Source organism: Micropterus salmoides, unplaced genomic scaffold (assembly GCF_014851395.1).
Source record: "Micropterus salmoides isolate LMB-PRFRI ecotype aquatic unplaced genomic scaffold, ASM1485139v1 Ms_hic_scaffold_19, whole genome shotgun sequence".
Lineage (NCBI taxonomy): Eukaryota > Metazoa > Chordata > Actinopteri > Centrarchiformes > Centrarchidae > Micropterus > Micropterus salmoides.
Genome location: NW_024041039.1, coordinates 19,804,854 through 19,828,831, shown reverse-complemented (window position 1 = coordinate 19,828,831; position 23,978 = coordinate 19,804,854). Strand labels below are relative to the sequence as shown.

At 40.7% G+C, this 23,978-nt stretch overlaps 1 protein-coding gene across 1 annotated transcript; it reads left to right on the top strand.

The window, feature by feature from the left end:
• The first annotated feature begins 534 nt into the window (after positions 1-534).
• On the top strand, positions 535-20,381 carry LOC119910297 (RAS guanyl-releasing protein 1-like). The gene is made up of 17 exons (XM_038728817.1): positions 535-2,218; positions 2,869-3,044; positions 8,546-8,651; positions 10,098-10,160; positions 10,248-10,379; positions 11,029-11,182; positions 11,374-11,547; positions 12,373-12,489; positions 12,575-12,850; positions 15,181-15,261; positions 16,276-16,380; positions 16,558-16,667; positions 17,142-17,286; positions 17,419-17,455; positions 17,871-18,002; positions 18,735-19,054; positions 19,145-20,381. Exons 1-17 carry the CDS (start codon positions 2,082-2,084, stop codon positions 19,277-19,279), a joined length of 2,400 nt encoding a protein of 799 aa, XP_038584745.1. The 5' UTR covers positions 535-2,081; the 3' UTR covers positions 19,280-20,381.
• Positions 20,382-23,978: the final 3,597 nt, after the last annotated feature.

Here is a 23,978-nt window from a genome sequence, read left to right as displayed (position 1 = left end):
ATCTTAATAATTTATCAAGAAATCCTTCACTGCCCTTTTTACTTACACCCTAAAGACATAAATCATTGTGCTGCTGGCTGCAGCAGTGACTGGCTGACTACTAATTGGCCATGCTGCATATTTTGCGTCAGACCACAGGGCTGATGCCTGAACTCATCATCTTTAGATGATCTGTACCCGGGTATGCAGGCGAAACACATCTGATATTTTACCTCTACAATACAAAATGCAAATAAAGATAATAATAAGATAAGATACGATGACATGTACATGAAAAGCTATGTGATTTCTGCCATGAAACCCAAAACTATTCTCTCTTTTAAACATTTGACACTTGTTTGCCATTGGCCACTTATCTAGAGATTTTATCTAAGGAAGCATCTACATTCCTAACTTTGCATGGGGTCTCTCAGGGGGCATAATCATAAGCCGATGTAGAAATATGATCCACCCAAATGTATCATATAATGCCAGAAGCAGTGCTACAGTGAGATGCGTTTAAAATGCTTGGAACAAGTTGAATCAAGTCACTCCTGTAGTAGAAGGCAGACTTTGGTATGTGTTTGTCTTTGGACTAAGGTTGGATGGAGACTCACAAAGAGGCCATGGTCACAAGTAACACAAACCCCAAATGGTAATGTATGTAGAGTTTTTTTTTTTTAATGTTTATTTAAGCAGGGCATTTCTGTCAGCAGTACTAGGCTCACTGTTATGACAAAAAGGCAGCCTTAAGGCATCCCTGGCTGGTCTGATAACAGCAATGGCACACACAAGTGTGCAGGCAAGCTATCTTATCAGAAGTAGCCAGCTGCTAATACACAGGTTTTCATGACTTCACGCTGCCTGTGGAAACACATGAACTCCAGCTACTGTTTGTCTGTGTACAGCACACAGGGAGACACCTAATCAAAGGAAGGGCGCTCTGGGATGCAGGAGACACAGAGCCGTCTCAGATTTAATCATAGACTGTACTCACCTTAAATTATTTGTCCTTTGTTGTGTATTGTTTCTCCTGTGCTTAATACTCACTTAAAGTCAAGTGAAAAAAAGCAAAGACAAAGCTTATTCATCAACATTTCTTTTTTTGCTTAAATTGGATGTTTTGTGGTCAACGAAAAGCTGTGATTAATTGCATATGTAAAGATTTTCATATTACCTATTACAGCAGTGTATGCAGATGAGAACTCAGGTGTGCTCTTCTTCTTGTGAACCACTAACTGTGATTGTAGATGTAGTTTTTAAGTCATAGTAAAAAAAGTAAAATTCTATATCTCTCTACCTATCTTTTCAAAATTCTAAAATTCTAAATCCCTTAAATCAGTCTATGTATGGCCCTTAGCAATCAAATGTTAACTAATTGACTGTGCTGTTATTCATTGGCATGCTGTCTACATGAGTCCCTTATCACAGAGCTCTGTTCTCCACCCGGATCCATGTGATAAGACTCGCAGAACTTCTTAAAGCTGTTGAAAGGCCTTCAGGAAACATCTTCTCTGGACCACCTACAGTATGGTACAACCTGTAACCGCTGTTATCTTTAGAGGAAGGTCCAGCCTTTTCCTGTTCTGCAGGCTGAGCAAACAAAAATGTTTTAGTAAACTAAAAAAAAGGCATTGCCTCCCACAGATTTTGCAAAATGAAGGCTATTAAGACCCGAAGAGACATGGACCTTGGGTTTGTGTGAATCTAATGAGATTTTTTTATTTTGCTGAATATGATTTGATAAAGGACAGCATAAATATGTGGAGACTGAAATCTATGATCAAATTACTGATCCTTATTACAGTTTCAAATAAGTGAGAAGACAGTGAAACATTAACTGCTTCTCATTTTGTTGGCTCCCCATGTCAAGAGAGACTTCACCGAATAAAGCAACTCTTTGATGAAGGTTGTAAATTATAAACCTATGAGAACTCGACTTGACGACTGGTGAAGTGTGGAGCCCACTCTGTGTGAGTGACAAGCCACCGCCGCCCACTCGCCGACAAGCTGGGTGACTCTTAATTGTGTAATGTTCATTGACGAGTCAGCACAATGCTGCGGAGACCGCGGAGGCACACTTAACCGAGCAGAGTGATGAAATGCTCCCATCGAGGAGAACACAGATGGACAGCCTAGTTCAGCCGCTCGTCGCCCAGTACCTCGCCATGGGATGTCAACCAAAAGAAAACAACCAAAACGAAAGTGTAACGCCGGACGAAAAGGGAAAGGAGGATGCGTAAGTCAGATCACATTTTTTAAATGGTTTTGCTGAAGAGCGTCTGCTGTTGGCTTGGCGAAAACGCGCGTGCTTATTCAACAGATGCTTATTTGATTTATCAATTTTTGTATTACTGACTTTTCGTAGTGGTACATAAACAGGCGTGTCTTAATTTGTGCCTGAAAGGTTCGTAAAAGTGAAATGAAGCTACCCAACTATTTTGCGCACCAACGCGCAAGAGGTTAACGTGGTCTTTAATCTGAATTGTTGTTACTTTCATGACCCGATGCGCTCAAACTGCACATGTTTCGAGCACATTCCTTCTTGTTTACTGGTCACTCAACAACAGTTTAGACTGGATGTCCGCAATCAACCGGTATTTCCCCACGTTAAAGGAAGGATATGAGAACAATGAATCGCAACATCCTATGGGGGTTTAAAGTTTAAACAATCGCCCCAGTGTTTTGTGACAGTTAGGCATGCACATATTTTTTCATGTGTATTAATCTGTGGTCTCATACAATAATGGTTTGAAACACATGTAGTCTGCATACACATACAATAGGCTACCCTACATCCTCATATGCAAATAGAGAAACGCACTTTCATTACAACAAGCCCTCGCTTCTCTCCTCCCCCTAACTCTACTTGTGTTGCTGTTTCTCAAGGAGGGTGACTCCAGGATGCACCTCCAGGCCTAGAGTTTCTCCCCCAGGCCGCCCTCGCAGGTTCCACAAGCCCAGTCTCACCCAAAGTGTCCCGGCTAAACCAAATATGCCCCTGGGACACCTAACCAAGGGGGCAAGCTGGGAGGAGCTCATCCAGGCTTGTCTGCAGTCCTTTGGTAAGTCCTTGCTGGCCCGCTTTGGCACTAGTGTTGAGTTAGACCAGGTGGAGTATTGGAGAAGCGTGAATTTTTTTAAAGATTGATGCTGTTGTGCAGTATTCGTCTCTGTTATTGAGAAACAATAAGATGCTAAGCTCGAAAACAGGAAAAGTGTAAATGAAAAAATATACTGTTGTAGTTTCCCAGAAGTCTATGTTGTTTCCACTCCCTTTCCTGGCATTTTGTTGCAAATCTACAACAAGTTTGGGCAGGCATCTAAACAGCAGGATTGGGAAGCTTTGCATTTGCAAGTGAAATGGATTTTCTTAACACAGCACAGATTTTATGTTTTGAAGGTGAAATCCCTCCTGTTGATGCTTGCCAGTCTGATTTGTCTGAGGGTTAACCTTGATTGTGTATTTTCTTCGTGTGATTTGAAAATGTTCAATGATGATTCTTATGTACTAATTCCTTGTGTTCTTCACTGTATTTGCCGATTAATATTTGACTGTATACAAGATATGCAGAGGGTTTCAGTAGGGATTGCGTGGGCTGTAGTTTGATCAATCACGCAAAAATCATTGGCTTCATCAAGTTGTCTGGAGTGCTCTCAGAGTTATGGTGATTGTGTCTCTGAAGAGACAAGCTTTCAAATTGCCGTTGCCTGGTTACACAAATGGAGCAAGAGCAATGGAGAGGTGTAACAATAGGCTGCACATAAAATGACGTCCCATAACTACATTTGTCCGGGCAGTAATGACAGCGGAGAGAGGAAGTGTTAAGGAACCACGTAGTACAGTATCATGCAATGCTCTGACCACTTGCTCAAAAAAGTTACTTCAGTGTCACTGTGCAAAATACGAGATCCATACGCACACGATCAAGACGGTATCTCACTTTCTACAGTGCGTTATGACTGGGACTTTCCTTGAACAGCTGCTCCTGATAAAATAGAGCACAGTCCTGCTCCTCCTGGCCCACATCACAGGCGAACCCCTAAGGTCCACGAGTCATTGCCACCTTTTCAAATGTGAGAGTGCACGTAAGAGCTATTTGAAGGATTACCCGATGGCAGCTTCAAGCCTGGCTGAGCTGAAAGGTCAGCTTCCCTAACAGTGGTCCTCAGATGCTGACCAGCCTTTGAAATGTAGAACACTATGAGGTGTGGATCAATGGCTGCTGACATCATTGCTCTACACTGCACTGGGCTGCGCCGCACTCACCAAACGTGCAGGTTACAATTCATTTACATTAATACAGGTTTTAAATTTTTTTTACTAGCTGGTATTTATAAAATATGTAAGACATCAAAAAATATATTTCTTACAGTGAGAACTTCAATTTTCTACTATGTAGAAAGCCCTGAACCTTAGGGGCTCCCCACCTCATTTTGTAAGATAAACCCCCACAGCGGTGTCAGATGAACTCAGTTATGGGTGGTGCCCCTTCACTGACACGACTCATCATGATGCAAATGTGTTTCAACCATTTATCCATTACGTTTACCTATTTTATTTATCCGTTACTGTTAGCTAAATATTTCCACCATTTATCCATTACTTTTAGCTATTTTATTTATCCATTACTGCTAGCTAACTATGTCAACCATTTAATCATTATCTATATCTAAGTTAACCATTTCAGCACTTTATCCATTACTTTAGGCTAACTTGTTCAACTGCTATTCATGAATTTTAACTATTGTATATATCCATTGCTTTTAGCTATTTTAACTAGTTATCCATCATCCTTAACTGTTTTACTATCTATTTTAATAATGTAACCATCTTTTTTTTTTTTTTTACCATTTATCCACTGCTTTTAGCTGTTTCAACTTCTTTGTGTTCTCTTAATAAATCCATGTTTCTTTGCTAACTGCTCATGCACTCTTATCATGAGGTGTCCAGGTGCTATAGCTGACTCAATATGTGGACAATTAAATTGTTAATTTCTATTTTATAAAATTAGTCAAGCTACACTACAATCTTTCAGTGTACACCCTGACAACTTGTACTCCCTGGGGTACTAGTAGCACTGATTGGAAATCACTGCTTTTAAGTGAAACATAGTCCATAAAGTAACAGTGTGTCCTGATTATTATGTTCAGTGCAGAGAGATAAACATCACCCTAGGTGAAAGAGACAATCCAGTCTGATAGACTCTTGTCAAAACAAGGAAAAGCCACACACAGGTTTGGAGCCGCTGATGAATGACTAAGATAACCTTAAAAGTGGGCTAGACAGTAGCGTGCGACAGTGTTTATCACTGTGCAGTCACACAGCCATACATCATCATCATGCAGTTCCAGTGTCGCGGGCGGGAGCTTTCCTAATTTTCCAGTCAGGAACAGATAGTCCAGAGGGGATTTCCTTTTGCAATTAACCCTGCACAGTGAATGGTTGGAAAGTTGTGAAAAAAATGATGGCGTAATTGTTTACCTGATGGAGAGTCATGACTTCCTACTGTGCATTTGCCATAGGCCTGACTTTGGCTGATTCACACCCGATTATTACCAGATTGTGAACTAAAACACAAGTTCAATTTGCTAATTTTATTACAACAGGCTGAGTTGAACACAACTGTCAACTAGAAGCAGTGGGCATTGCTTTATATACAAATGTCTTAACTGCATTAAGGTTGCTGCTTTCCCAGCCATGTCATCTTGAAAACTAGATGTTGTTTCACTTGTCTCTTTTGCTGTCTTATTGACTTGACTGATGAGGTCATTCACATACGCTGGGTTTAGCTGGTAGTAGCTGCGTGTTACAAACAGAAACACACCCAATGCAGGAAAGGGGGGTGGATTAGTCAGCTGCGGCTGGAGTGGTGAGTTGCTTACAGATAACAAAGATTAGAAAACAGGTTGCCATGGCGCCCAAGATATTTCCAAGGTGATATGGTTTAAAAATGGGTCCACAGATGCCTGATGTCCTTGATGGTGTCAAGATACTGGTAAAGCATAAGGGGGAAACAATATTGAGCTTGAGAATTCACAAATGTTGTTCTTCAAAATTCAGCACCATGTGTTTTCTCTCTATATTGTGGGAGGAAAATTTCCCATGATGTATAAATAATATTTTCAAAGACGCAATTAAACGCTCTTCCTCTTTATGTCACCTACTAATTCACTGCTTATAGCAGTATTTTTAAGTCTTGCAGAAGATAAGTGGTGCGTTGCTTTGCATAAGTGGGCAAGAAAATTTCGTTTTCTGCAATTACAGATCAGATCTGGCAATGTGACCTTATATATAAAATTTTGCACACACGTAGTCTAATTTTTTTTTTTAACTGGTTGACAAGAAAGTTTCTGTGGCTCTCAAGATGTCAGTTGTAGAGAAGTTTTTGACAACCAAGATAAGGAAAAGGTGCTCTGGTCACAAAGAGAGGAAGTGAGATATTTGCGTAAGGAAAAAGGAAGCGAAAAGGTAGTGAGACAAACAAGCCACAGAGGTTCACACAATCTGAGGAAAAAGCAAATCTTCAGAAACAGTGGATAGTATGATGAAATGTATTACAGTCTGTGTATAACTTGTTTTTGTGTGTGCTTGACCTAACCCTGTGTTGTCCAGTGATGGATTCACAAGTAATACTTGTTGAGTTGTAATATCTGTTTGTACTTGTTCTCAACCCGGTCATAGTTCACCCCAGAAATAGTAATTAAAGGATAAGGATGAGATATTGTATTTTTATTTCATCATCAAATCCCATGAAAAGACCAAAACCTTATTTCTCTGTGCCTATACTGTTGTCTAAAAGCTAGTAAAAACTAATTAGTGAGCCACAACACACTGGGTGACATGTTCCTTCCTGGGCTCTGTAGTTTATTTTCAGTCAGGCCCCACCTACACTACTCCGTTTTAGTTTACAGATTTACAGCTAGATTTACAGAGATTTAAAACGAATACGATTTCCGTTTACACCAGCTTTATAGCTGCGTATCAGAGTTGATCTCCATCTACATTAAAACGACTTAAAACGCACATCTATTGCCCGGTCAGGCACACTGAGCATGCGCATGCCAGTGTAAACAAGAAGCAGACGGTCTGTTCTGTAGTTACAGAAGATTTGGCGAAAGAAAAAAGAAATGCAGACGCAGAATCAGACCAGATTTTTTTTGCATGCACCAATAAGGAGCTGGGACTGTTACTGAATGTAACACGGGAGTGTGGTGGCGGGAAAACAGACTGGGAGTCGTTGCAAAGTAAACGCCGACATGCACAGTAGCCTACAAGTGTAGGCAGATAGGCCTAAGTGTTATTTGCACGGTACAGTATATTTGAATAAAAATACCAACTCAAAAACTCTGTCAGTAGCATTGTGTTTCTGCTTGACATATAAGACCAAATCAGAGAACCGAGCGTGAGCGTTTGTGGCATGTTTCTAAAGTCCTCCGTTTTTGCCCGTCTCCACTAAAACGCCCTCCGGAGTTTAGTAACGCAAAACGGGTTCGGCAGCGTTTCCAAACTTCTCCGTTTTAGGTCTTCGTTTTCGTCTGGACGGGAGGTGCAAACGTAGCAAAAGGTCTCCGTTTTAAAATGAAGTAGTGTGGATGGAACCTCAGTCTCACATACTGTACACACATACTGTACAGATGGACTAGGTAACTATTGTTGGGTTTTTTTGGTGGGAATTACTGACTGATGCCACCAGCCATATCAGTTGACAGTTTAGTCTGTTTTGGTCCAAATTAAAGCTAGGATAGGAAATATTGGAGAAACTAGCAAGAGAGAGCTAGATTTTGAAAGTATCCAACTGAAAAAAATCACATCTCTTCAAGCCTTCCTCCAAAGCCACTCCTCCAAAACACACTTTGATGCACAGTGGTTGCATGGGTAGAGTGCATGCGTAGGCAATTAGACAGGCAGGCCAGCCAAAATTTCATTCGGACAGAATGAAATAATTGGCCGTGCTTATTACTAGGTGGATCATTTATTATTTTACAACACAGAGTTGTTGTTCCCTTTATTTTTTTCTGCGACAGCCACAGATATTGGATGTTTTTTCATTTTTTTGTCAGAGCATTTGATTTATTGATTGCTGTCGGAGAATTCCAATAAATACAACATAATAACTAATAATAAGCTTTAGGCTATTGTATAATGAATACTTACATTTACATTTATTCATTTAGCTGATGCTTTTATTCAAAGCGACTTACAATTGCTATACATGTCAGAGGTCGCACACCTCTGGAGCAACGAGGGGTTAAGTGTCTTGCTCAGGGACACAATGGTGGATGTCTATGCGCCATCACCACCCCACTACTTCTTTTAGTTTGTGCAGTAGCTCTTGTATCCCAGTTCAACCAGCTAACTTTGTGAAAGCATAGAAATGATAGATGCAAAGTAAAGTTAGACACACTTGATGTGTCAGATGCCACTGATTCTTTTTTTTTTACTTGCAGATACCACCTAACAAGAGAAACCTCATATCACTGTTCCAACTTTTATTTTAAGAGGATTAGTTCTCCGTTTTGTAGCAATGAGGGTAAACTCAAGTGTGTGCACATTGTCTTGCAGACTCGGAGGGTTGTGTGTGTGGGAGCAGCCACCTGCTGAACATCAGCCTGACCATGCATCGTCTCCTCATCTCCTCCGGCGATCTGCTGGACAAACTCATCACTTTATATCCTTCAACAGTCCAACATACAGTAAAGTTATAACTGCTATCACAACACCAGCCCGTGCACAAACAGTGCACTGGCCAATTCTGAGCGCTAAATGTAACATGGGATCAGATCAGTGGCTCTGCTGTGCTGCTTTCCTGTGGTTGTCAACAGCAACGGGCAATCAAGCTTGGACTTGGCTTACAGTGCAGCCTGTAGCTGTCAGAGTAAAATGTGATTGGCAAGTGGCAGTTCGTGTTTACTCCTGCTGTCAGTTGCTGTAGATGTTTTACATTTCTGTCTGTGTAAATTTCCTTCCCTCTGTGCCTCGTGTCCCATGCATTCAATAACAGGGAGTATTACCATCACGTATTTGGTCTCTTTCAAAATGCTTAATTCTGTCTCTTTCATTTTCCCCACTTACCACCTAAAAAGAAACATGTTTTTTTGGTGTAATTGTCTCGTGACTTGAGTGGAGGGCCTGTAATCTAGGCTTCCATTCAGGAAACAGCAGTGGCGTCACAAAGCCTCTCAGAGGAGCCTGCTGGCCCGGCGAGCAGCCTTGGGGTTTCAGGTGTTAATTACCTCTGCCTCTTTCACATACAAGTCCTCTTCAACTATATTTAAACACAGACCTTTTTGCTTAAAGAGGCCTCCACTCACGTTTATCACGTCAGAGCATGTAACGCCAAATGCCCCTCTGCTATTTTTAACCCTCTCGTTCTGAGCTGAAGACCTGAAAGGATACATCAAATAAATTCAGTGTGTGGGTAAGCATCAGGAAAGAGACACGGGGGCCATTAACAGCCTTCATCACAGTCTGGCCTTGGGATTGCGTGGGCAGTTCTTCTGCTCCCATGACGCAATTAGCCTTTTTATGTGCCAATTGAGAGCTATAGTGTCCTGTCTGTTTATAGAAGCTGCTTCTTATAATAAGGATTATGATTTTGTGTGCACTGCATAGTGTTGTTGTGGTGCAAAATGGAGAGCAAATTGACCATAGTAATGAATATTTACATGGTGATTAAACATTTTTTAGCGTCATACCAGTAAACAATGCACATTACTCCAACAGTTGTTCTACAGTATGTGAGGTATTTATTGTGTTGTTCACTAACTTCTGTATGCCAAAATGATTCAATGATGCCTCCTCCCACATTACCAAATGCCACTTCTGTTCGCGTTTTTGTTCAGCTGCTGTAGCTTTTTATTAATGAGTTGTTAGCACGAAAGAAACTGCAGTGAAATCAACCATCTGTTGATTATTTACTCAAAACACACCTTGTCCTGAATATCAGCAGATTTGCAGATTAATTGTTCTCACCTAGACAAAAGTGTTGCTAAGCATGAGAAGCTACTGACTCCTGATGCAGGTCCCAGCTTGAACTTTAAGACAATAAAATTGCACTTTACTCAGGTTAATAACCCCAGTCAGTCAGCAGTAGCTCCTTAACCAAAGCCCTTACATTTAAAATAGCGGTGGACAATGAGCAGCCAACGGAGTGCCAGAGGATATGCTACTTCATCAGGTCAGTTTAACACATGGACACACTTTAAGAGTCAAACTTTAATTGTATGTTTTGTATCAGTCACATGGTATCCTCCCTGACTTCCAGGTATTGGGTCCAGGAATTCTGGATGATGTTCCGGTTGCACCACAGCTTGTCAGACAGCCTGGACGAGTTCCGGGAGCTGATCAGAGAGCAGGGACAGGAGCATCTTTGCTCTCTCCTAGAGACCAAATGGATGTAAGTGTTAATCTCTGACCAGCTGGCAACTGCGACGTTAGGCCTACACGACTCTCAGTTGTTTGTTCCGTCATGGAAAATGTTGAAATCAGTCACGATCAAGAAGTCTTTGAACAGTGAACATAAGCTTCAAAGTTAAGTCAAATGTTTGTTTTCACACTGTTTGACATACATATAGTATGTTTGTCTTCTTGTACTAGTTTAGTATTTAAGTTACTACATGTCATAAGTGACTACTTGGTATTCAGTGAAAAATTCAAATCTGGGGCTGCAGCTAACCATTATTTTCAATACTGATTACTCTGCCCATTATTTTCTCAATTAATCAATTGATCGTTTGGTCTATAAAATCTGACCAACAGAATCCAAAGATGTTCAATTTATGATCATAGAAGACTATAAAAAACTGGAAATATTCATGTTTGAGAAGTTGGAACTGCTGAATTGTTGCAAATCAATAAATGATGTCAGCCTTATTTAAATCCAAACTGTAAAATTTATGGCTGCATATCAAAAGGATGTTTGATAATTTGATATAAATGCAAAATTCAATGTGTGGACGTGTTTGCATCTTGACTAGAGTTTAAAATAATGAGCAGCGAGTGTGCACATTAACGCTGATTGTAAATGTGGTTATGTTGTGTTCTAGAAGTGAACGGGACTGGTCGTGGAAGGCCAGCCAGAAGATCAAAGCTAACTGCAGTAAAAAGAGGAAGGTCTCCCTTCTTTTTGATCACCTCGAGCCCATTGAGCTGGCTGAGCATCTCACCTACCTGGAATTCAAGTCCTTCTGCAGGATATCAGTGAGCATACAAACACATGACATATGACTATATAAGTATATATATAGGTTATCTTTTGCACTTTAATGATTTTTTTATTTGACATGCATCTCTATGAACTAATAAAACTGTGATGTTTCCTCCCAGGGAGGGAAATGACTTGCAGTTTCCATGCAGCACTTTTATGCTCGCCTCTCTGCTCTCTCTGCCAGTTTGTAGACTTCCAGAATTACATTCGCAGCTGCTGCATGAAGGACATCCCCGTGATGGAACGTTCAATCGCCCTGTGTAATGGTATCTCCCAGTGGGTTCAGTTGATGGTGCTGAGCAGGCCGACCGCTCAGCTGAGAGCTGAGGTTTTCACCAAGTTTATCCACGTGGCCCAGGTAGTGGTTTAATCAACCCATCTCTACCTCTCACGGTTTCTGTTCCTGGTTTAGCAAAAAGGAAAACTGGAACTCTATTTGACACATTTCCTCTTTGCTTGCATCTACGTGCTGTTGTTCACACACCTTATCTAACTAATGACAGTCTATTGTCACTACTCTGAACAACACTATAGATGCCACATAATTGGCAGTTGCATAATGCATATTCACAGAGAGCTGGTAATGATTCTCAAGAGCTCTGCTGCAGGCTTTTAGCGTATCCAAAGATTTTACCAATAGAATAAGATTAACTGAATGCAAGCTAATGGACTCATCAAGAGGAACACAGACACTGAGGAGTTTGTGGAAGTGGAAAAGGGAAAAATGACTCGTGAGTGTAGCTGCTTGCTTGTAGACCTTGCTTGTTAAAACCACTCCAATGTGAAGCCGCATGCAGCCTGCTGAGAAGTGATGTGCTGGCTTCAGGGAGCCGTTAGGCAGGCTTGTATTCTGGAGGACCTCTTGCACTGTAACACTAATGCACCAGTCTGCTGCTGCTCACTGCTATCAACCTCAAAACCCACGGGTGTGGAAACGAATTTCACACCATAATGCTCCAGTGACAGCACGAATTAGAGAACTGAAAAGAGAGGGAAAAATACTGTGAGAAAAGAGTGAGATATCAGAGCACAGTAAGAAAAAGGCAACAATATAAGTGGCTTATGTAACTGCAGCATTGTGGATTATATAACCAGGGCTACCTGGAGCAAGTTTAATTGTGTGTGTTTATATGTGTGTGCGTGGATGGACTGATACGTGTGCTTCTTTGTGTACGTCCACCAGAGTCTACATCTTATGCACAATTACAACACACTAATGGCAGTGGTGGGAGGGCTTTGTCACAGCTCGATCTCCAGACTGAAGGACACCACCTCACATGTACCCAGTGAGGTCACCAAGGTAAATGACACAATAAGATCCAGCTGATAATAGAGCCAAAACATCCTCACATTAATCATTACCAAAAATTCTATTCGCTCCCCAGGTACTGAACGAGATGACAGACCTGCTGTCCTCCTGCAGAAACTATGACAACTATAGACAAGCTTACAACAGGTGTACAGGTTTTAAAATCCCCATCCTGGGTGTCCACCTCAAAGACCTGATTTCGGTCAATGAAGCCATGTCAGACTATGTGGAGGATGACAAGGTGAATGTCCAGAAGCTCCAAGCACTCTACAGCCACATTAATGAGCTGATCCAGCTCCAGCAGATCCCTCCCAGGCTGGACGCTAACAAGGACCTGGTCCATCTGTTGACGGTAGTGCACCTTTCAGTGCAACTTTGCATTTAGATTTTTTTTAGAGATCCAAGCAGGAAGAGCAGGAACCCTATTGTTTTTGTACTGTTTATTATTATTCGGCCATTGAAAGTTATGCTGCAGGCCAAACTTAACACCAAATTTTAATAGTTTGTACATGAAATGCAAAATGACTTGCACAAAACAACTGACCCGCATCAGGTATGCTATAATTTAAGCCCTTAAGCTTCAAACTCATTAACCCTAGTGCCGAATGACAAAGTTGTTTTAACATTTCATTCAATAAATTAGGGTGTATGTTTTTTGCATAATGAGTAATTACACATGTGGCTAGTTTTCGCACTATATTGATTTAAAAACAAAACATCTCTCTAGTGTCCACCTTGTTGTTATTATTAATTGGGCAGTGTAGAACCCAGTGTACGTATAGATTGTGGAAACAAATTTCCTGAAAAGGACAATAAAGAATCTAATCTAAAAAAAGTACTCCTGGCAATAATGACAAACCATCGGATTAGTTGTCGACGGAGAGTAAGAGGCCTCATGAGGGTGATATTAATGACAAAAATGTTAATACTTATATATAATAATACTTAATAATGGTTGGCACGCCCATACCGTGAGTCCAACTGACTTGAAATATCCAACTCACACTATTCTACAGAAACGCGTCCGGACGATAAAGCATGGCCCGATTGATTTTTTGCAAATTTGTATAATCAGAAAAACAGTAATATGACCTCTATTTGGATTTCAACTGTAAAAACATGGCCCCCATCAATCAAAAAACTTGGGCGTGGCTTAGCAGAAAATGGCAATGACTCATTGGCCATTTGTCCAATCATCATATATCTTTATAGTGATCTCCATTCATTATTTGAAAAGAGACCAAAGCATTTTGAGTCTGACCCATAGGGGACCCCACCAATTCCAAAAACCTTGTATATTCTATAAGTATAGAGTGTGTTATGCTGAGCGTGTTTACTGAATACACAACATGCGACAATATAGCTGCATCCAAAAACATTACTTTACATTGGTTAAATGTCAATGGTTTGCTGACATCCACTGTTATGAATTGCATGGGTGGCTTGGACCCCGATTATAACTGCTTGCAGTTCTATTTTTTTTGTAATTCAAGTTTTTGATTAAGTTTTCCAAAAGATAAACAACATAATGAAACACAAGACAGGATGTTACACTAAATCGAGGTACAAGAACAGGTAGCAAACAAAATAGAACAAAACAAATCTGAGCACATATAATAATAAGTAAAAGAAGCCAAACCAATAAAATAAGGAGTAAGGGGGGGGCACAAAGTATAAATAATAAATTAAGTAGCACAGTTTAAAAAAAAAGTAGGAATATTTTCATTCCATTATGTTTCTTTTTTAATACACATTAAAAATTGAGACCAGACTTCCTAAAACTTTCCTTGGTAATAATTATTTTTCACTGAGATTAAAGATTCAAAAGAAGCAATATCTGTCGTTAATTTTAACCATTCATCAAAAACAAGCTGTCTGACTCCAGTGGTGGAGAGCAATCCTAAAAGTGCCAATAAAAGTGCCAATGGAAGTCCAAGTCCACATTTTTGTTTGGATATACCTGGTGTTGAGGAGAAACCTGTCTCCTAATAAGCACAACTGGGTACATTCTGGCAATGGATTATGCAACCACTCTCCAACACTTTTGAATACCTGTTTCCAGAAAGTAGAAACAAAAGAACAATTCCACAGTAAATGAAGAAAAGTATCTACTTCCTTTTGACACTTCGAAAAGTAGCTGTCATCCAGAGTTCTTTGAGGTTTAACTGGTTGCAATAATGCCTGTGTATAATCTTGTAGTGTGTACTGTAGATTTCCCCACTCTCTCCGCTATCTCTGACTTGACCACCCGGCATCCGCCGCTATGTGTTTCCATATACCCTCTTTTTTTGTTTGAATTAAGATCTCTCATTTAGATTCATTTTAAATTGTTATGTAGCTTCATGTGATTCATTAGATTGTATAGAACACAAGCACAGATGCAAATGAGCATGTGGATCGTCTGTGCTCGCGTGGGTGTGATAAGAGTCTGATCTATGAGTGTGTGGGTGACGAACTGAGTGTGAATGAGAGTGAGTTCAGATTTCTGTATTGTTGTGCTATCTGTGTGCAGCGCTTTAACCGTACTTGAACAACAGAATGCCCATGAAGGGATAATAGTTACCCCGTGACCTCATTTTGCCCTCATCGAAAAACATTTTTCAAAGATAAAAATCTACAGACAGCTCTTTCTCTTTCTGTTTACCTCCCATGTCCTGACATGTGCTCTCTCCTTCCCCATAGCTGTCCTTGGACCTTTACTACTCTGAGGATGAGATCTATGAACTGTCTTATGCCAGGGAACCCAAGAACTGTAAAGCACCTGTGAGTGAGCAGAGACACTTTAATTTAACAACTGTTTACCAGCTGGCTTGAAGGCAGTAGTTTGACATTTGCTTTTTGGCTTATTTACTTTTTGTTGAATGGAAAGATTGAGACCACTACCATGTCTGCATGCTAAATAAGAAGCGAAGCCAGCAGCCGGTAAACGTAAAGAGCCAAAAATAAAATAAAAATCATAACAGGAAAATGAAAACATACATTTACATATAAAATAGATAAACAGGATAAAGATGTGATAAAAAAAAAAGTAAGACATTGAAATGAGCTGGTGGCTCAGATAAAATCAGGAGAATATTATTAAAACAAAAGATGAGTAATGCTTAAAGGAATAGTTTGACATTTTGGGAAATGCATTTATTTTCTTTCTTGCCAAGAGTTGGATAAGAAGATTGAAACCACTCTCCTATCCATACGCTAAAAATGAAGCTAAATACCAGCAGCCTGTTAAGCTTAGCTTAAGGCAAAGACTGGAAACAAGGGGGAAACACCTTGCCTGGCTCTGTTCAAAGTTAACAAAAATCCACCTGCTAACACATCAAAAGCTCACGAATAAACATGCATCTTATTTGTTTAATTTGTACAAAAACTGAAGTATAAAAATGTCAGGAGGCCAAGATTGGTCTGGCACACGAACGCCTATAAAAGCAAATTGTCGTTTTCAACTTTAGACAAAGCCAGGCTTGTTCTTTCCTCCTGTTTTTTAGTTAATCTATCCTGACTAGCTGCTGGCTCGTGTCATAGACATGAGAGTGGTATTAATCTTTTCATTTAACTCTCTGCAAGTGAAGTGAATATGTGTATTTCCTAAAATGTCAAAATACTTTAATGTCCTAATCATAACTCAGCTCTTTAGTAGCTAGTTGACGGTGTTGCTTCTGCTTCTGAAGGACAGGTTGTGTATTTATTTAGTGCAATATAATTGCGCAGATAATATTTTACATGTTTATCTGCCTACCCAGGCCTGTTTTTTTTAATGACTTATTCATTTTCTATCAGCCAGCCACCCCCTCTAGACCTCCAGTGGTTGTGGACTGGGCATCAGGAGTTGCTCCTAAACCCGACCCCCGAACCATCAGTAAACATGTACAGAGAATGGTGGACGTAAGTGCTTCCCTTTTCAAGTGTAGCCTCCGCAGAGCTACTCAGCAATGCTGTTATATAACCATAATCATTTATTTGAACTATTCTTCTGGATGCTGCCATTTTGACAGCCTGCTCTTGCAGCTATTGTTCACTAATAGTTAAGCAACAATGGTGTTTGCCTCTTGTCTTTCACAGTCCGTGTTTAAGAACTACGATCACGACGAGAACGGCTTCATTTCTCAAGGGGAATTTGAGAAAATTGCTGCTAGCTTTCCTTTTTCCTTCTGTGTCATGGACAAAGAGAAGTGAGTGTTTGACAGGTCACGTACTCGCTCTGAGCTCATTTGGTGTGCTCAGAAGAGAGGAATCAAAAGTGGTATTTGTAGTGTTGAGTGTAGCAACAGGAAACATAAAATAGCTGCAAAACTAACCATAGCCCCCCTTACTACATATTCACTGTAACATTTCTCATGCCCTTCCAATTGTACATGATACTGACAACCCACAGAAGTACGTGGTTTATCTTTTAGATCTGTGTTCACAACACTCTTATCACAGTACACAATGACAAAATGATATAGTGTTTAACACATAGGGCCAATGAGTGGGTGCAGTCATAAATACATCATGTCAGACATTACCGAACATTAACATAATCTAACTATAGTAAGTTAAGATCCAAAAATATTTGTCAAAATGTTTTTTGCCCACACACAGTGTATGCATGCATTTATAGCTATGTTTCCTGTGTTAAATGATGCCGTATACGTGTTGTCCAGGGAAGGCCTCATCAGCAGAGAGGAGATCACAGCCTATTTTATGCGGGCCAGTGTAATCTGCTCCAAACTAGGTCTTGGCTTTGTCCACAACTTCCAGGAGACCACTTACATGAAGCCCACCTTCTGTGATAACTGCTCAGGCTTTGTAAGTCACCACGCAGTCAAGGATGAAGGTTTATGATGAAATATGGGCTTTACTGCCCCCACAAGTCTACAGATTCTCCAAATATATACGCTTTCCTTGATGATACTGATGTTTTCTCCATATTCTTTACAGCTGTGGGGTGTCATCAAGCAAGGCTACAGATGCAAAGGTAATTACTGCACTCAATCTTGTGGCATGTCTATCTTTGGCCAAATGTAAGTATCTCGCTTAAAAATGAGGAGAGGTGAACAGAGTATCTTGTGGGGAGCAGGTAAAGTGAAGCTATCTTAGGAAGGTGGAGTGTGGTTTTCTGTGTTGCACACAGCTAGCTGAACCTTGCAGCACATGAAAAAAAAAAAAACAAACAGAAAAAGTCTGCAGCCAGAACCACAGTTTTTTCCCCCTCCCCCGTCCCTCAAAAGATCTGAGAGTTATTTGTTTGCCTGACAGTAAGCATGCAAGCTCTGTGACAGTTGCATTTGCAGCACAGATAGTGTTCAAAGAAAAGTCAGTAGAAGTCAGTTTGCCGATGTTAGACTAACGCTAGTTCCTGTTGTGACATGTTGTGCATTCTTTTGGCTCAGACTGCGGGATGAACTGCCACAAGCTGTGCAAGGACCAGGTGGCGTTTGAGTGCAAAAAGAACACCAAAATGACCAACGCCATCGACAGTCCGACGCTGAGCTCCACACCTGTCACCATGGGCACCTCAGAGGGTGGGTTTAGGTGATGGGGTTCATCACAAGCACAAACAATCCCATTGATACACACACACATTATTATCAAACAGTCACAATCATTTTTTATCATTTTCCCACAGATGAACACTCTCACCTGACGTAGTAAGACAATAACATGCATGTAACATGGCAGCAGTCTCTAAGACGTGCCCTTTGGTGGTGGAGACTTTTGAAGGCATGTGTTCACCAACTAAGCGATGTCATTTCCTGTAATCACTGCCTGCCACACTTTACAGAAATCAGTTAAAGTCAGAATTTACATGATTTCACTTTTGTTTGCTGCTGCTTTTAGAAAACAACTCTAGAGCGCAGTGTCTATTGTCAGGGTGATTTCCCTCCAGCTGTCATTAGGAACTGTTTCACTTACAGTAATAGTTAAGCTACCCACCTGCTGTGAGAAAGCTACTATATTCAGAACAGAAGAACTTTCAACAAGACACATCTTAAAAACATGGGGGCTTTATTAACACTACCCCTTCTTCAAATGAGTATTTATGACGTGCTATTTTCTCATATGGTTTATTTGGCTTGTGTTCCATTGCATACTGAATTGAGTCATTTTATGGTCGTTGATTGCTTAGATCTAGTGAGCTTATTCTACTTTAAGACATGATTGTGATTAAAGACTGAAAAGTACACCACAATAAACAATTTACATTTTCCATTTGTCTCATTTGAAATAATTATTAGTAATGCCCTGCTCTCCAGGTTCAGAGGAGTGTCCTTTCCCCTACCCACCAGATGACGGCAAAGACTGGAGCCCTGACTCCCCTGTCACCTCCCACCTGAGGCCTCTGAAGGTCCATAGTGGTACCCAGACGGAGGGACCCCAGCTTTCCTCTGCAGCCCCTGAGGCCACCCGCCTTCAGCCTTCTCTGCTGGTCCCAGCAGCACCCACCCTCGCCTTGTGTCCCAGCCCGGTGCCCCAGAGAAAACAGCGACACTGTGCCAAGTGGGAAAACAGAGAGTCTGTTGTGCCTAAGGATCCAGAGGATGAGAGCAAACCTGCCTATGAATCTCTGGAATCAGTGAGTGTCAGGACCACTTTTCCTCCTAATGCACGGTACTTAAATGCACCACAGTTACTGTACATTATTCAAATCTTATGTCTTTCTCAGGACAACCTGAGGCTCCAGAAAGCTAACGATACACTACGTAGGAAACTGAAGCAGGCAGAGCGGGAGGTGGAGATACTAAAGACTCTACTGAAGAGGCACACTCTCCACCCTGTGGAGGAGGACTCCTCCTCCTAGACACATACACACATTGGACCTTCTCCAGGGAGACTGGTGCTGCCCCCGTATGGTTCCAATGTTTAACTTATTGGTCATGAACAATGCAAGTATTTTATCAGTATAACAGGACAAATTGGCATCACATGGTATAAAGTGGCATATAATGCACATAGCCTGTGTTTTAATGCTAATGGTACACAATTAATCAAAAAAAGCCAATCAGTATGTCACCAATAATGAGGTTTTGGAGGTGTGTATGGATTTTTTTTGAAAGCAGCTACAGTACACAGCACAGAAAAAACAGTAAAACGACTAAAAACGCTGTAGTGGTATATTTAAAGAAGTGTAACGTGAGCAGATGAAGGCCCTTTACTGCATTTGTATTGTTCACCGAAGAATGAAAGTCGTTGCAATGAGCATTACTCACTTTATGTAGTGAACCATTAAGAGTAGGTGGAATGGAGTTTCCTATGTTAAATCACTGAATGAAGGAGTGCGGTATTTTGGAGTGAAAACAGAGCAGAATGTGTTTGATCAATTCCTGATCAATAATGATACTAGATATTTATGTTAAACATAAAAAAATGGAAATCAGAGTCTGTAGTAAAATGTATCAAGCAAAACAGTTTTCAAAAACAAGAAGTTTATTGCATTGTTATCATTATTATTAATGACGAGGGCCCTCTGATCATAGCAGCAGAATGAATGTTGGAGGCCTCAGATGTACAGAACTGTTGTTGCATCATTGTCCCTGTTCGTGCCAATGCACAAGATAAGTGCTTCTGTTAATATTTATTGTCTGAAACACTACACAATTCATTAAGAGGGTGACTTAAATGAACATTTTGTACAGTATACTGGTACTTTCAGTTATTTATGCTTGAATGTGTTGGCGTCTGATTGATTGATCGATTTGTTAATTGTTATTGTGTGGTCATGTCATTGTTCTGTGTGGCCCACTGTAGCAGTGTTGTGCTGTGAATGGGAGTTGGGATACATGTGTCTGTAATGTGTGTAATGTGCTGTAGATACAAAGTATACACAATTAAGTCAAGGTTCATCCTTTGTTTCAGTATTGTTCTCTCATTACAATAAATACTGTACATTCTATGTAAAAGCATTGCTTGTGTTACTCAGTTTGACCACTGGGGGTCACTAAAGCCTCATAATATTGCTATAGCTTCTTGCTGATGATTATTGACGTTCAGTTTTCAGAATCTCTGTGACCTTTTACTATAAATATAGCACTCTAATTAGATATCGGTGTGTTTAACTCACTTGACTATTTCTTTCAAATTAAAGCACAAAAAAGCATTACAATTGGATTATTGTCTCTAATAGGTTGTGGTTAAATAAGTTTCTTGTAAAGAAGAGGAAAGCAGAGTTTAATAATAAAAAATCTATCTGAATTTACCTATAAAATTAGTGGGACATATACCTTTAAAGACGGGCTGTGTCAACCTCTTGCACGGAGACTGTGCCAATCTGCGCTGTCCCTTGTGCTTTGCTGCTGGTAATGAGTCCAGCTCCACAGTGAATGTTTGCCTGTAGATAATAAGAGGGCAACTGTCTGCTCTTGGAAAAGCAGAGATTCAAACCAAGTACCTAATCCTTCAGCTTTCTTAAAGCAATACTGCAAACAGCAGGTGATTTTGCACTGCCATATTCTTGGTGCTGGGATTTAGTTTGTGTGTCTCTACGGCAATAATTCATTCTCACGTAAAGAAAGCCATTTGATTCAAATTATATTGTGCTTCTTCATTTCTTGCGGCTATAATGACTTGTTACCTTGCGTTGACTTGGCAGTGATCAGAGATCCAGTGAAAAAGGATAGTCTCTGAGGCATAGCAGCAGCTCCCAAGCCCAGCCTTGGTGACAGCTAATTTACTTCTATTTGAATGTGACACCCAGCTGCAAGGGAGTAACACCCCAAGTCTACCATGCTCCATGCACACTGATGCTGAATCATTTCCAATATCATGGCTGGCTGAGAGAATGTGACAGAGAGAATGTGTTAAACTCAAGGGACGATGCCCCCAGCACAGGCTGTATGTAAACCTGACATGTGAAACTAGACATCATAAAGATAAATACATTAGACTTAAATCCGTTTACAAACCCAACAGAGAATGTAAACATAATTAATTGTGGTGCATTTAAGCCTGAAGGACATTTCATATGTGGTTAACTGATACAGTGAATAACTCAGCTCTTCATACATTGAGAGCAAAATAAGGCACTTCAAAAGTCTGAGTAATTACACCAGGCAGACAGAGATGATTTATCACCCAGACATCAGTGTACTTGGGGGAATTGGGTCATTGTGAGATACCCATAAGTTAACTAAATGTGCTAAGTCTAATGAACACACTCCGAAACTAATTAAGGAAAGATGTGGATCATCCCATTATGTCCCCCTGATAGCAGAGTGTGGGACACAGAAAACACAATAAGAACACAACACATTTAACACATGGGCGACGCTCATTTCAAACACGAGGATGAGCCACCGCCACAATGCCTGTAGGATACCGCAAAGCCACAGCCGAACCCAACTCCACTAATTCCCTTGATTATTAAACCGAGTTCATTAAGTTCTAATGATGGCCAAAGGACCCTTGTGGGAGAGCAGAGAGACAGAAACTGCAGTGGAGGTGGAGGAAAAAGAGAGAGAAAGACACATATTTAGAAGAATTTTTCTGGAGGTGGTGAAAATGATGTGAAGCCATGGTGAAATTTTTAATTAACCTTGATGATAGCGGAGGAGTGTAACAGGAGAAGGGCTGTGGAGTTTGCCAAGAGAAACATCGTCGCTCAGCTTTGTCCCTTTTTGGCCTTTAACAATCATGTAAATTTTTGCTTCGTTATACAGACTAAATCCACTTATCAGTTCCTGGTAAATGCAGAATAGAGAGAGGAGAGGCAACGCCTGGAGCCTATACAAGGGTAATGAATTTGTGGGCAACATTGTTGACTGTGAAAGTACCCACAAAGAAACATTGGTTTACATTTCTGTCTCTGAATAAAGCTGTGTGTACATATAAAGCAATCTATGGGTCCAGAACTGTGTAGCCAATGAAGTGGCTTCACAGTATTTCTGTTACTGGCATACCAGACAATGCAACTTTCCTCTTCCTGTAGTAATTGCTCCCCATTGGGTTTGGCACAGGCATATATTTTGGCCGGATAGAAAGAAGCGAAGCCTACTTAACAAGACTCACATGGTGACGCATTTTAAAAGCCAAAAACACATCCGTTATTTAGGTTGGTTTGTGCATGCTATCATAGCTAGACTGCTTGTTCCTGTGACCTGTTCGTCACAGTATAAATAATACACATCATGAGAAAGGAAACAGGATACAGCTTGGACTTCGTTTAGGTAACGTGAGATTTATGTTAACACACATTTCACCAATGCAGCTGCCAAGAGAGATTTATGATTTATTTTCATTCCCTGTTATTGCTCCTCATGGTGTACTTGGGTAGAAAGTGTTGGCGGAATAAACAGAAAACCAGTTCTAAACGAAGCAATTGCACTGAAATAAATGCAGAGATGTTAGAATATCTATGTCTTGTTTCATGTACATCCTCAAGCAGCCAAATTAAATCATGGCATTTGATGTAAAGTACTCACTCACGCCAAGAACTGAGGGCTATATGATATATAAGAGAACATATACTGCAAACACAGACTGCATAAGAGGAAGACTTATTGATGAAAAAAAAGGAAGCAGGCAAGTGAGAAAAAGAAGAAAAAAGGGAGAGAAGAGAGCAGATGCTGCTGTGCTGGAGCAACCAGGGCTCCTTTGACAATCAGCAGAACCTTCTGAAACACATTGCCAAGATCAAGGAAAGTGAAGCAAAGCATTGCAGCAGAGGAACAGATATAGAGCGAGGAGGGGAGGAAGAAGGAGGAGGCAAGGGAGTTTCCCCCAGTGACAGTTCCTTATGAAGGTGAGCAACACAGAGCAAATCAAGCACTCGTCTGAGCCGGTCTGTATCTGAACCGTCCAAACTCAACATCTCCTTCTTTTTCCACCGAGCAGTGGGACACAGTTGGCTTCCCCCACCCGCCTAATAGAAACCACAGTCTGCTGATTTCACTAACACAAAAATAGAACGTGTTGTACGACAGATCACTGAAATCATAAATTGCGACTGGTATTATGGTGGACCGTTTTTTTAACACTTGTGTGTGCCTGTTTTGCAAGAGCCTCGATAAAGGATTGATACACAACAAAACATCCATCCATCGCTTATCCTGCATACAGGGTTGCGAGGGGCTGGAGCCAATCCCAGCTGACATCGGGCAAAAGGCAGGGTACACCCTGGACAAGTCACCAGTCCATCACAGGGCCACACACAGACAAACAACCAGTCACACTCACATCTAAGGACAATTTTAGAGAACCAATTAACCTAGCCTGCATGTCTTTGGATGGTGGGAGGACCCAGACAGAACCCACACGGACACAGGGAGAACAGAAAGGCAGGGGAAACCGGGGTTTGAACCCACAACCTTCTTGCTGTGAGGCAACAGTGCTAACCACTGCACCACTGCGACACCAAACAAAACACTCAACTTTAAAATATCATTTTAATGCAATTTTATGTTATGTTACATTAAAACCAAATGTGCTCCAAAGCTTGAGATTATTTGACTTCCTACAAAACAGTTTATGTGGAGTTATTTTAGTTTAGTATTAAATAATAATAG